This window comes from Rhinoderma darwinii, chromosome 7 (genome assembly GCF_050947455.1).
Source record: "Rhinoderma darwinii isolate aRhiDar2 chromosome 7, aRhiDar2.hap1, whole genome shotgun sequence".
NCBI lineage: Eukaryota > Metazoa > Chordata > Amphibia > Anura > Rhinodermatidae > Rhinoderma > Rhinoderma darwinii.
The window spans coordinates 115,594,784-115,609,679 of record NC_134693.1 but is presented as its reverse complement, the minus strand read 5'-3'; the positions used below and the strand labels follow the sequence as shown (position 1 = coordinate 115,609,679).

Below are 14,896 nucleotides of genomic sequence, written 5' to 3'. Positions count from 1 at the left end.
TAATTCCCTAAAACAAAGGTATTTTTTAAAATATAGCTACAAAAACTCCCGGGTAACAGGTGTCAAACGCAGGTGGATTGAGTTTGGTATGTCCCAATTAGGCGCAGAACACAGGACGATAGCGATGAGATAATATATAGGTCACAGGACAGCTGTATAGGTCACAGGACAGCTGTATTGGGCACAGGACAGCTGTATAGGGCACAGGACAGCTGTATAGGGCACAGGACAGCTGTATAGGGCACAGGACAGCTGTATAGGGCACAGGACAGCCGTATAGGGCACAGGACAGCCGTATAGGGCACAGGACAGCCGTATAGGGCACAGCACACCCGTATAGGTCACAGCACACCCGTATAGGTCACAGCACACCCGTATAGGGCACAGCACACCCGTATAGGGCACAGCACACCCGTATAGGGCACAGCACACCCGTATAGGGCACAGCACAGCCGTATAGGTCACAGCACAGCCGTATAGGTCACAGCACAGCCGTATAGGTCACAGGACAGCCGTATAGGTCACAGGACAGCCGTATAGGTCACAGGACACCTGTATAGGTCACAGGACACCTGTATAGGGCACATGACAGCTGTATAGGGCACAGTAGATTGGCTGCTGGGTGATCCAGGGGTTAATTTATATAGTTAATTATTAATTTACTCTCTCACTAGCAATAGCTCCTTCTCTGATCGCTTCCCTGACAGAAGTGAAGCAGTCAGAGACGGAGACTACACTAAACTCCCCTCTCCAACTGTCATAATAAACTGTGATTGGTCCATCAGCACTGATGGACCAGTCACAGCGATCGCCGGCCGAGGACAGCTGTGGTTGGTCCTCGGCCGGTATCCCCTGTTTCTAAGCTGTCTTGGACAGCCGTATTTCCTAAAATGCAATGTTAGACCTGTCAAAATAAATTATACTAAGCTGCGATTGATCCATCTGCACTGATGGACCAATCACAGCGATCGCCGGCCGAGGACAGCTGTGATTGGTCCTCGGCCGACATCCAGAGTTGCTAGGCTGTCTCTGACAGCCGTCTTTTTTAAACTTCCGCAGCACCAGGATGTGCGGCGGAAGTTTAAATTGTTCGGAACGTCACACTAAGCTGTGATTGGTCCATCTGCACTGATGGACCAATCACAGCCATCGCCGGCCGATGACAGCTGTGATTGGTCCTCTGCCGGCATCCTCAACTGCTAGGCTGTCTCGGACAGCCGTCTGTTTTAAACTGCCGCCGCACATCCCGGTGCGGTGACAGTTTAAAGCGTTCACGTAACTACGTGGAGATGCGCGAACAGACCACATCCCATCACGTACAGTTACGTGAAATGGCGCGAAGGGGTTAAATCAGAATTCCCTCAAATTATATCAATATTTTTTGGGCTGGCTCATCAACGGCTCTTTACTAAGACATTTCACAGTATCGCCTTTGTTTAGCAGATCAGTTTACAGCCCCTCAATCTGCAGTTGGTCGGACATATAGTTAAAGAATAAGCCATGATTGCTGAGATATTACATGAATACATTTTCACCCATTTTATATGTATAGACCTGGTATATGATGCTTGACACTTGCACTAAAAAAAGTTTTCTTTTTTTGCTTATTTTTTTTTAGTATTTTGTTAACGTAAGCAATAATGTACACTTTTGAAACCAATTTTTTCATTGCTCCAAATGAAACTGTATTTCAAATAGTGTTGACTCACATAATACGGCGGTTTTGTGTCTACAGCTCCTATGCAGACCTATGTGTCCAAATGGTTACTGACAACAAACCCGGCGTGTAGTCTGATCCGGCAGCCATATGTTCTTCCCTTCCATCCGCCCCCTCTTCTACTGGTTGTAGATTAGCAAGAATATCAGACCACACATAGGGTTGCTTCATTTTCTGTTTTAGAAAAGCAATAATAAAAAAACATTGGGTTGCAAAAGGCTACATAGCCTCAAATATCATCGCAGATTGGTGTGTGTCAATAGAAACAGGAAGGTCTTCAGCGTTTTTGTTAAAGAGAATTTCCTACAAAAAAAAGGAAATCTCATGGGGGCGTCATAGGTTCGTCGCCTATATCTAGCGTAATATAAATTCTGTTGAATTTTAATGTTTTTTTTTTTTTTTTAATAGAACCTATGGTCCTCCTGGTATAATAACAAAGATGACTACAACCGTTACATTTTACAATACGGTTGTCACCTATGAAAAGTAGTCTTCTTCCTGAACTAGAATGCAACCTAAGGGTATGCGCACACACACTAATTACGTCCGTAATTGACGGACGTATTTCGGCCGCAAGTCCCGGACCGAACACAGTGCAAGGAGCCGGGCTCCTAGCATCATACTTATGTACGACGCTAGGAGTCCCTGCCTTGCTGCAGGACAACTGTCCCGTAGTATAATCATGTTTACAGTACGGGACAGTTGTCCTGCAGCGAGGCAGGGACTCCTAGCATCGTACATAAGTATGATGCTAGGAGCCCGGCTCCCTGCACTGTGTTCGGTCCGGGACTTGCGGCCGAAATACGTCCGTCAATTACGGACGTAATTAGTGTGTGTGCACATACCCTAAAGCTTCCCCACACCGTTCCCTTTCTAATTTCTCTGCTGTACTGTCAGTCCTCCTGCAGTCCCTACTACCGTGCATTCTACTCTCTCTAATCTAAGCCTTTGTGAGTCTGCGATGTTTGTATGTGATCTTTAGAGCTGTGCGGGGAGACAGTCAGCGTATACACCCAGTTAGAAATATATTTTAATATGTGCTGGTACTTACTAATACAAGGCTCTTTGCAATCTACTTTATTAGCTGCCGAGCTCCCGCTGCACGGTTGAAATAACTTGCAGCGATCTCCTGAAGCCACACAGAGTGAGTGTATCTACCTCCCAGGCACCCATACCCACTCGGAGGCCTCTGCTACTAAGCTTTTAGGAGAGACTGAAGCTTTCAGTGGGTACAGAAGCAAACGAGGATAGTGTGCCCCGCAAGTTATTGCAGGAGTTCAGCCGTGGTGTGGATGGTTAGCAAAGGGAGGCAAGGTATTCTAAAGAAGTACGAGCCTTGTATCAGTAAGGCCTTATTTACACGAGCGTGTTAAACGTCTGTCTGACGGCCGTTGAAACAACGGCCGTCCCACGGACCTTTGTAATTCAATGTGGCCGTTCACATGGCCGTTGTTTCAACGGACCGTGTGAAGGGTCCGTGAGAAAATAGGACATGTCCTATTTCTTCACGCTTCACGCATCCCTCTATAGATTCTCATCTGTGGGGGATGCGTGACATCACGTCACGGATGCACCTCGGACGTGAAAAACTGAAGTTTTTCACGTCCGAGATGCGCAACACTCGTGTGAATCCGGCCTAAGTAGCAGCATCCATTAAAACTGATTGATAACTGGATGGACGCTTTACGAGCACAGAGAGAAATCCCAGTGCTCACAAGAGCTGCTGCACTGCTTTACAATACATGTGCCCACGGCCAGATTTTCCTACAGGCGCAGTAGGCCTGGACTTAGAGGCAGCCCTGGGAAAAGGATGCCTTCTAAAGGGAATATTTACATAGGAGTATACCGAACTTTGCCTGGCATTCATGTGGATGTTACTATGACATGTGCCATCTACCTAAAAATTGTTGTAGCATAAGTACACCGCTTCATGGCAACTGTATTCCCTAATGGCAGTGGCCTCTTTTGAGCAGCATAATGTTTCTGCCACACTGCAAAAGCTTTTCAGGAATTGTTTGAGGAACATAGAGTTCAAGCTGTTGACTTGGCCTTCAAATTCCCCAGATCTCAGTCTGATCGAGCATCTGTGGGATGTGCTGGATAAACAAGTCCGAACCATGGAGGCCGCACCTCACAACTTACAGGATTTAACCCCTTCCCGACATTTGCTGTATGGGTACGTTATGGAAAGCATTGAGTTCCCGCAAATTGCCATACCCATACGCCAAATTTTTGGCACCGGCTCAGAAGCTGAGCCGGTGCCATCATCGTCGGATCTCATCTGTATCTTACAGCTGACATCCGACTGTAACGGCGGGGACCGAAATTAGCTTAGATCCCCGCCGTTAACCCCTTAAGTGCAGCGCTCAAACGTGAGTGCAGCTCATCGGAACCCCAGCAATGAAATTGCCGGGGTTCCGGTGGCTGCAATGGCAACCGGAGGCCTAATACTGGCCTCCGGTCTGCCTAGCACGGAAACCGGTCAAGATCCGCCAGGCGGCGGAGCCTGATCGGCTTCCGTAGCTGCCGGCAAGATGGCGCCGGGTCAGGAGCTGATCCGGCGTCTTCAGCGGTGGAAGTCAGCTGTATGTTACAGCTGACATCCACCTGTAGCGGCAGGAACCAGAGCTAGTTCCGATCACTGCCATTAACCCCTTCGATGCAGCAATTGAAAGCGATTGCTGCATCGTAGCGGTTACTAGCAGATCGCCAGCCCTGACAGGCAATCAGGACTGGCGACTGCTGCTATGTCAACAGGAGACACAATGGCCTCCTGCTCTGCCATTACGGAAGCCGATTAGGCCCCGCCGGGAGGCGAAGCCTAATCAACTTGCTGTCAGTGAATAACTGACAGATCTAATACATTGCACTACGTAGGTAGTGCAATATATTAGAAAAAAATAAATCTGACAGCTGGACCTTCAAGTCCCCTAGTGGGACTTGAGAAAAAGTGTCAAAAAAAGTATAAAAAAAGTGAAAAAAAAAAAAGTTTCAAGTAATAAAATAAAACACAACCCCCTTTTACTCTTATCAAGTCCTTTATTATTGAAAAAAAAAGAATAAACCATACGTATTTGGTATCGCCGCGACCGTAATGACCTGAGGTATCAAAATATTATATTATTTATTTCACACGGTGAACAGCGTAAAAAAAACCCGTAAAAAACTATACCAGAGTTTGTTTTTTGGTCACTTTGCCCTATGAATATAGGAATAAAAAGTGATCAAAAAGTCGCACATATTCCAAAAATGGTACCTATAAAAACTATAGCTCGTCTCGCAAAAAACAAGCCCTCATATAGCTCAGTCGACAAAAAAATGAAAAAGTTATGGTTCTCACAACTTGGCGACAGAAAAAATACATTATTTTTACAAAAGTAGTTTTATTGTGCAAAAAGTTGTAAAACATAAAAAAGTGCTATAAATTAGGTATCGCCAGAATCGTACTGACCCGCAGAATAAAGATAACATGTAATTTATAACGCATGGTGAACGCTGTATAAAAAAAACTAAATAAAACTATGCCAGAATTGCGTTTTTTTGTTTACCTGGCCTCCCAAAAAATAGGATAAAAGGTGATCATAAAGTCGCATGTACCCCAAAATGGTACCAATAATAACTACAGCTCGTCCCGCAACAAACAGCCCTCATACCACTACGTCTATGAAAATATAAAATTAGTTATGGCTCCAATAAGTCAGAAAATAAAAAATATGCAGTTGTGCAGCCCGAGGGGAACATTTCTTCTGTTTGAAGAGGCGATTTATCAAGGACCTAAAATTAGGGAACCAGGAAAGGGAGGGCCCAAACATATCTGCTGGAAGCGACGGTGCCCGTATTATACCAGGACAACACTTCCCAGCAAAATTCCCCAAACTGCAAAGGCGCGGAGTGTGGACCAAAAGGGGGATAAGAAAGGACGCCATATATCAGTGCAACACCGGCCTGTGCAGAAAGGATTTCTTCACAGCTTAACACACATCTATGGATCATTTTATTGTTTTTTTTTTACCCCATTATTATACCACCTGACTATGCCCCTTATATACTCCACCCGGCTTACATGTACCCCCACATTATAAATGAAAACACCAGCAATACTTAAACAAATCTACTACCAAGCAAAATCCGCTCTCCAAAAGCCAAATGGCGTTCCCTCCCATCTGAACCCTACAGCGTGCCCAAACAGCAGTTTCCTGCCACATATATGGCATCGTCATACCCGGGAGAACCCTTTTAACAATTTTTGGGGTGTGTGTCTCCAGCGTCATAAGCTGGGCATGACATATTTGCCACTGAATGGTATATCTAGGGAAAAATATAAATTTTTAATTTGCTCCATCCGCAGTGCATTCATTTATGGAAAAGACCTGTGGGGTGAAATGCTCACTACACCCCTTAACAAATGCCGTGAGGGGTGTAGCTTCGAAATGGGGTCACTTCTCAGGGGTTTCTTTTTATTATTTCACATCTCAGCCTCTGCAGTTGTGAACCAATACTTTGTAAATCGCCAAATTACGCCTCAATTTGACATGGTACGCTTTCACTCCTGAGCCTGGTCGAATGTCCAGGCAAAAGATTAGTGCCCCATGTAGGGTGTTTCTAAAACCAGGAAACCCAGCATAATAATTAGAGAGCTGTCTTGTTATGGTGGCACAAGCCGGGCACCACATATTGGCATATCTATGGAAAAAAATCCCATTTTCACTCTGCAACATCGAGTTCACACTAATTTCTACAAAACACCTGCAGGGTTAAAATGCTTACTACACCCCTAGGTAAATGCATTGAGGGGTGTAGTTTCCAAAATTGGGTCACTTCTGGGGAGTTTCCACTGTTTTGGGCCCACAGGCATCCAGAAACCAATCCAGCAACATCTGCACTCCAAATGGCGGTCCTTCCCTTCTGAGCCCTGCCGTTTGACCAAACAGCAGTTTATGACCACATATGGGGTATTGCCGTACTCGGGAGAAATTGCTTTACAAATGTTGGGTTCTTTTTTTCCTTTATTTGTTGAGAAAATGAAACAATTTGCGCTAAAGCTACGTCTTATTGAAGAAATAGGATTGTTTTTATTTTCACTGCCGAATTCTAATAAATTCTATGAAACATCTGTGGGGTCAAAATGCTTACTACACCCCTAGATGAATTCCTCAAGAGGTGTAGTTTCCTAAATGGAGTCCCTTTTTGGGCGTTTTCATTGTTTTGTCCCCTCAGGGGCTTTGCAAATGTGACCTGGCCTCCGCAAACCATTCCTGCTAAATGTGATCTCAAAAAGCCAAATAGTGCTCTTTCCCTTCTAAGCCCTGCCGTGTGTTCAAATAGCCGGTTATTACCACATGTGGGGTATTGTTTTACTCGGGAGAAATTGCTTTACAAATGTTGTGGTGCTTTTTCTCCTTCAGTCCTTGTGGAAATGAGAAAAAATTAGCTAAACCTACATTTTCTTTGAAAAAATGTAGATTGTCATTTTCAAGGCCTACTTCCAATAATTTATGCAAAAAACCTGTGGGGTCAAAACGCTCACTATACCCCTAGATAATTTCCTCAATGGGTGTAGTTTCTAAAATGCGGTCACTTGTGGGGGGTTTCCACTGTTTTGTCCCCTCAGGGGCTTTGTAAATGTGACATGGCCTCTCAAACCATTCCTGCTAAATTTGAGCTCCAAAAGCCAAATGGCGCTCTTTCCCTTCTCAGCCTTGCCGTGTGTCCAAACAGCTGTTTATTACGACATGTGGGGTATTGTTTTACTCGGGAGAAATTGCTTTACAAATTTAGCGGTGCTTTTTCTCCTTTAGTCCTTGTGGAAATGAGAAAAAAAAAACGCTAAACCTACATTTTCTTTGAAAAAATGTTGATTTTAATTTTCACGGCCAACTTCCAATAATTTCTGTAAAAAACCTGTGCGGTCAAAATGCTCACTATACCCCTAGATAATTTCCTTGAGGTGTGTAGTTTCCCAGATGATGTCACTTTTGGTGGATTTTGACTGTTTTGGCAACGCAAGAGCCCTTCAAACCTGACATGGTGCCTAAAATATATTCTAACAAATATAAGGCCCCAAAATCCTCTAGGTGCTACTTTGCTTCTGAGGCCGGTGCTTTAGTCCAGTAGCACGCTACGGCCACATGTGGGTAAAACCTTCTGTGTTATAAAAAAAATTGTATTAAAAATTTATTTCTGCAAAAAAATATGAAATTTGTAAATTTCACCTCTACTTTTCTTTAATTCCTGTGAAATGTGTAAAGGGTTAAGACGTTTTCTGAATGCTGTTTTGAATACTTTGAGGGGTGACGTTTTTAAAATGGGGTGACTTTTTGGGGGTTTCTAATATATATAAGGCCCTCAAAGCCACTTCACAACTGAACTGGCCCCTGTATAAATAGCCTTTTGAAATTTTCTTGAAAATGTGAGAAATTGCTGCTAAAGTTCTAAGCCTTGTGATGTCATAGAAAAATAAAAGGATGTTCAAAAAAACGATGCCAACCTAAAGTAGACATATGGGGGATGTTAATTAGCAACAATTTTGTGTGGTATAACTTCCTGTTTTACAAGCCGATACATTTAAATTTTGGTGTTTTTCACAATTAAATACTGAACATATCGAGCAAATTTTGCCAGTAACTTAAAGTGCAATGTGTCACGAGAAAACAATCTCAGAATCGCTTGGATAGGTGAAAGCATTCCGACGTTATTACCACATAAAGTGACCCATGTCAGATTTGAAAAATGAGGCTCTGTCAGGAAGGTCAAAAGTGGCTAAAGAGGGAAGGGGTTAAAGGATCTGCTGCATACTTACGTCTTGACAGACACAACAGGACACCTTCAGAGTTCTTGTGGAGTCCGTTTCTTCACGTGTCCGCTGTTTTGGTAGCAGGAGGTGGACCTATGCAGTATTGTTCAGGTGGTTTTAATATAACTGGACAGTGTAAATCCAGCACTGAATGCGCCTCGAGGACTGCAGGTTCTGTCAGTTGTTCCTGGGTGATGTAGTAGAAGGAGGACATTGTCTCACCTTCAGCAGCAGACTTCTCCTCATTGCCGTTCTAGTTTTAGCTATTCAGTGTGTAGAAGAGGAAAGGGAGACCTAAAAGAATAAGTAGCAACAAAAAACACAACAGTTTGCATTACAATCTTCGTCTCTATTCCCCTTGCATTTGAGCCTTCCGTCGGAGGTGTACATTTAAGAAAATTTCTTAAAATATATCTCTGACGGAAGGCAGTGATGTATGCCAGCATATAGGCATACAGTGGCATACGTTGCCAATTGGCTCCCATGCTAAAAAAAAAGAAAACTTCTACCACACGGTATACATTTCTTACACTTTTCTGTAAAGTTTAAACAAGGTATACTAGATGGTCGAATGCCAAAAGAGCACCCTTTTGTCATCCGTCCATCGAATGGAGACCTATGGATACATTTGGCATATGCCTCGGCTATTTTCCTGGCAGATACACCATATGTATTGCTTAACTGCAATGGGAACATAGCCTAATACTTCAGGCATATATGCACTTTTTATGGCATCACTAGAATTGCTCTTTAATTACTTTTTTATTGATTCACATCTATGTTTGATAGCTCCTGTTAGAGCAGGCCCAGATTGACGTATTTCGTGTAGTAGTGTGCGTGCCCCACGATAAATTGCTTCTTAGCTGCCTGAACAAACTGACAGTCACACAAGTTATGAATCACTGTGAAAGCAGCACCTGCCATCTATAAGATGGTAGCAGAATCTGGTGCCTAGACCAGCCGCAGATGAAATAAATGCATGTATTATTTTGATATTTCCATGGTGAGTGTGGACAGGCACTAGTTGGGTATCAGAGGGATCAATCTTCTGAGGTTGAGGAATTGCTTTTCCAATGCATTCCACCATTATAAAAATGTATATAAATGAATCCCTACCATTTATGTGGCCGAAAATGATGCCTTAAAAATAAACGACTTGTCCCACGAAACACAAGGCCTTAAATATCTACGTAGCCCTAAAAATAAAAAGGTTATTGCTGACTGATTGTTTTCCGTTTTTTTGCCTCTTCACAATCTATTCGTTCTTAAGGCCAAAATTGAGCTGCCATTAAGGGGTTAACAGATGGGTGCCCGCAGTCCCCGACTTTCATCTATTGGCCAAAGTGGCTGTAAAGAATGTCTATCACTCTGGAGGACCCCACACCTCCATGTATTACATGGAGAGCCTATTGACTTCAATGAGCACTGGGCAATGCTATATTTTCGAAGCTCCTATTAAGGATTTCTGAATTAATAGAGGGGTTCCCCCACTCAGGACCCTCGTCTATTCGCCAGAGATAAGAATGGCTCTAAAGAGTTTCTTTTACTCAGGAAGTGTGTAATGCTTCATTACCCCTGCGGTGGCACTGTAGAGAAATTGAACAACTGCCGCCATGTTCTCCTATAGAATACAGCTGATCATTAATGCCAAATGCACACAATGCGTATTCCTTGCAGATTTGCCGTGCGTATTTTCATGCAGCTAATCCGCAGCGTAATACAGTTCCAGCAAAGTAAATGAGATTTCAAGAAATCTCATCTACACGTTGCGTTTTTTTTCCTGTACGTATATTGACCTGCGGTGCACATTTTAAAACCCTCATCATGTCAATTTATCTTGCGTTTCCGCTTGTGAATTGTACTTGACTAGTTTAAAATAAAACAACCAAAAAAAAAAACACACACTGAAATCCACAGCATAAAAACGCACCTATTTCTGAATCAAAATGTAAAAACGCACTGCGGAACTACCTGTGTTTACCTGCGGTTTTAATGCAGATTTTCCGTACCAAATTCCGTAACGTGTTCATTTAGAATAAAGTTTCCAGGAGTAAGGAACCTTGTGATGAACTTATTGCCAAAGGATCGTCCTAGCAAGGAGGCATTGTTCAAAGTGCACAACCCCTTTAAAGAGGCTCTGTCACCAGATTTTGCAACCCCTATCTGCTATTGCAGCACATCGGCGCTGCAATGTAGATTACAGTAACGTTTTTATTTTTAAAAAACGAGCATTTTTGGCCAAGTTATGACCATTTTCGTATTTATGCAAATGAGGCTTGCAAAAGTACAACTGGGCGTGTTTAAAGTAAAAGTCCAACTGGGCGTGTATTATGTGCGTACATCGGGGCGTGTTTACTACTTTTACTAGCTGGGCGTTGTTTATAGAAGTATCATCCACTTCTCTTCAGAACGCCCAGCTTCTGGCAGTGCAGATCTGTGACGTCACTCACAGGTCCTGCATCGTGTCGGCACCAGAGGCTACAGTTGATTCTGCAGCAGCATCAGCGTTTGCAGGTAAGTAGCTACATCGACTTACCTGCAAACGCCGATGCTGCTGCAGAATCATCTGTAGCCTCTGGTGCCGATGTGTCCTCGCTCGTCTGACACGATGCAGGACCTGTGAGTGACGTCACAGCGTGATCTCTCGAGAACACGGCTGTGTCTGCACTGCCAGAAGCTGGGCGTTGTGAAGAGAAGTGGATGACACTTCTATACACAACGCCCAGCTAGTAAAAGTAGTAAACACGCCCCGATGTACGCACATAATACACGCCCAGTTGGACTTTTACTTTTCAACACGCCCAGTTGTACTTTTGCAAGCCTCATTTGCATAAATACGAAAATGGTCATAACTTGGCCAAAACTGCTCGTTTTTTAAAAATAAAAACGTTACTGTAATCTACATTGCAGCGCCGATCTGCTGCAATAACAGATAGGGGTTGCAAAATCTGGTGACAGAGCCTCTTTAAGCTTTACCTTACTTTCAAATTAATTGCTTCAGCTATTATCAAAATTAAAAAACAAAAACGTATTCGTTGTATATACATATCGACACAAGTAAAGCTTACTTTTCATTGAAATTTTCGCATTTGACCTCTTTTGACTTTATATTTAATACATTTCTGTATAGTTTTAATATTTTCTCAAAGGTTTTGTGGCTTGATTTGGAAAACAGCAATTATTTTGTATTGGATTATATATAATATGTAAAATTCTGCACAAAACAGAAAATAGGACGTCATATTCTGCATTGATCCACGTATCCTCAGCGATGGAGCACAATATAAAATGCTGCAGTTTATCATGTTGGATGCCTGTAATGACTTACAATGTCTGTGTATTTTTATCCATAAAATAAATATCACCCAAGTATAATTTATTATATTGATTTCACGAGATGTGGCTGCTAAAATGACAATGCATCTGTGTATCCCAGTAAAGCTTCAGGTCTCTTTCTTTATTGAAGCACCATATTGGAGCCACTTTGAACCATATATTATCATCAATTCTCCAATATATATCTGTTAGCCAAATTGCTTTCTTTTCGAGCGGTTTGTATAACAGATCAGGGCAGTCATAGGGAATTCCAATTTCCACATGGCAGCCTTTAAAAATGTCAGCAGTATGTTGAGATAGAGAGCATCCTTTTTATGGCGAATGAAGCAGCCTTTTTATTAAAAATAATTTTTTACTTTTTGAGATACAGCTGCTAAATAATTCGCTAAATCCTGCTCACGTCAGGTCCGCGGACTAATGGGTTCAGTAAAAGCGGGTCCTGCGTGCCATTCAAAGGTTTACATAGCATTTAACAAATTCAAGCAAAGGTAAGGGGGGACACATCCTAAAATTAAATAATGCAATTCTGGTTGCTTGCACTTGTCTCAAGGGGGAGCCTATAAACTTACTGCAGACTGTTGTATTATTGAGTTCATTGTATTTACTGTATGCAGTAAGCTCCTAGGCTCCCTCTATTGGCGGTTGCAGGTAGAATTGTATAATGTATTTCTTTGTCTATACATGGGGTTTGGAGTTCTGTGCCAGAAAAACAATACTCCTACCCCTATAAAGATGTATTAAGAAATGAAGTGTTACATAATGTTGAACCTATAGATGACATGGTGTTAAAAGGAAGACAATCACTTTAAAGGTTCTCCATTTCTATATTAATGAATTGCATAGATTACAATTCCCTTATATGCTTCTACTATTGCAATTAATCCCTTTACAAGCCAGAGGATTGTAAAAAAAAAATTAAGTTATTCCATTCCTCAGTGGCTTCCCTGTCTGTCCATCAGCAAGCACAGGCTGTTTTATCAGATTTAAAAAAAATAAAAAATGTAAGGTATGGCATCACTATTCTCAATGTATAGCAACTACTTAGGAAATGTAGTTATATAATCCTTTCAATATTAACATTTGATGATTTTATCTTTTTGGATTGTATTTTAAAAACCTGTTTTACAGCACAATGTATGCTAAACGTCAACCTACAAGGAAGCTTCATGTCTTCAGACCTTATTTCTTATCACTATTACTATTCTTCACTTGGAGGGAAGCATAATATTTTTTTTTCTGGTTTCTCCTAGTAAAAAAGAAAAGAAATTTGCACAAACATGACACGGGACAGGCTACAGACGTCAAACCGGTTCAAAATGGCAGTCAAGTCTTCATTAAAGAGCTCCGAAGTCGAACCTTTCCAAGGTAAAAGAAACACTAATCTGTAGTCACGTTAAGATGGCGGTACAGAGACTGAACAACCGCAGCAACTCTCCCGGCTGTGGTCCGATAAACCATGTAATATTGTCACAAATTACATTCATATAATAAAGTAGATGTTAACTGCTGGGGTAATGGGTTTTAATATAGAAACATCTTGTGTGGATAAGGTCGTCCATACAGGCTTTCCCCACTGATATGGCTACAATACAGAAAATCTAAGACAGTCAAACAAAGAGTGGATGGTTTCCCTAACATTTTGCCAAATTGCCTACATTGGCATCAGGATAGTAATACCTTTCAGAATTCCCTCAACAAAGACTGTCATGTAGCCGTGGACTAATTTTCGCTACGGGATCTGCCAATAATCTAATGTCTAAGGGCTATCAGATACCATAGCGCTTCTGACCTCAAGCAGAATAAACCAAAAGGTTGGACTTTCTTCTGCCAGTCGTTCATCTCCATGGCCTGTTAGAGATTGTCCGTTTTCATTGCCACCAAAAATGTCCTTTGACCAACAACCATTCTGTAGGCATGGCCAGCTTAATGTACCCGGTGATTTACTTCTTGCTTACTTAGGTTATCTAGATGTTTTCTCAGCCAGTATATGAAACAGGAGGTTAAGGGTTTTCTTTGTTTTCGAAAAAGAAACAAACCGGCATTAACAAATTTCTACTATATAATTACACATAAATACACAGTAAGGGTCTTATTACACAGGCCGATATGGGCAGTGAAAACGAGCGCCTATCAACCTGACCACTCGTTGATCGGCGCTCGTTTGCTTCTTTCACAAACCTCAATGATTGGTTATGTATGGGGACGAGCGATCGTTACTACGATCGTTCGTCCCCATACATTTCTGTCATGTCAGCAGCACATCTCCCTGTTTACATAGGGAAATGTGCTGCCAACAACGACAATATTTAATGTGGCATAAATGAGCGTTTTCGCGTTCATCGACTGATCATTGCCCTGTTTACACAGGGCAGTGATCGGGAACAAGCGATCATATGAACGCTCGTTTGCCCGATTATTGGCCCGTGTAAAAGTTCATCATTGTCTGGAGATTATAACCAGGTTTGATTTTGGAAGCACTGAGATCAGGCCTGTCTCAGTGCTTCCAAAATCAAACCTGGTTATAATCTCCAGACAACGATGAACTTTTTCACAGATTTCTTGCGCTCACAAACTGCTTTCTATTGACTTTAATGGAAAAGCCACCTGGCAGTTCAAATTGCATCGAACTTTCGCACGCAGATTTAAAATCCTTGTCAATAAGTGACATGTCACTTATTGGCCCGGAAAAGCTGGTGGATTTTTACAAGGGGATTGCACATTGCATGGGGCTAATCTACTGCACATCACACTGGAAATCGACATAAACAATCCACAAGCACACGCAGATTTCTGACGCGCATTTCCCTTGATATCCACGTTTGGAAGACCTGTGTGAACATACCCTTACAATAGTGTCCAAACAATTGTGACAGCCTAAAACGTCCCCATACAAATGTGCCAATCACAGAAGTGCTCGAGCAACTGTGCCAACTATAGTGGCCCTTTTATACCACACACCGAGATCAAGTCGGCCAGAAATGATCACAGATGTATTACGTTCCGGGCCATGCCGGGGATTCAGGATGTTCTCACTGAGTGATGTTCGTGGC

At 42.4% G+C, this 14,896-nt stretch overlaps 1 protein-coding gene across 4 annotated transcripts in view; it reads left to right on the top strand.

The window, feature by feature from the left end:
- PHF2 (PHD finger protein 2) overlaps positions 1-14,896 on the top strand; it is a 275,856-nt gene that overhangs the window by 153,513 nt on the left and 107,447 nt on the right. For all 4 annotated transcript variants that reach the window (XM_075833862.1, XM_075833861.1, XM_075833860.1 and 1 more), the window contains exon 3: positions 13,097-13,211. In XM_075833862.1, coding sequence (XP_075689977.1) covers positions 13,097-13,211 — 115 coding nt within the window. The remainder of the gene's footprint in view (positions 1-13,096; positions 13,212-14,896) is intronic.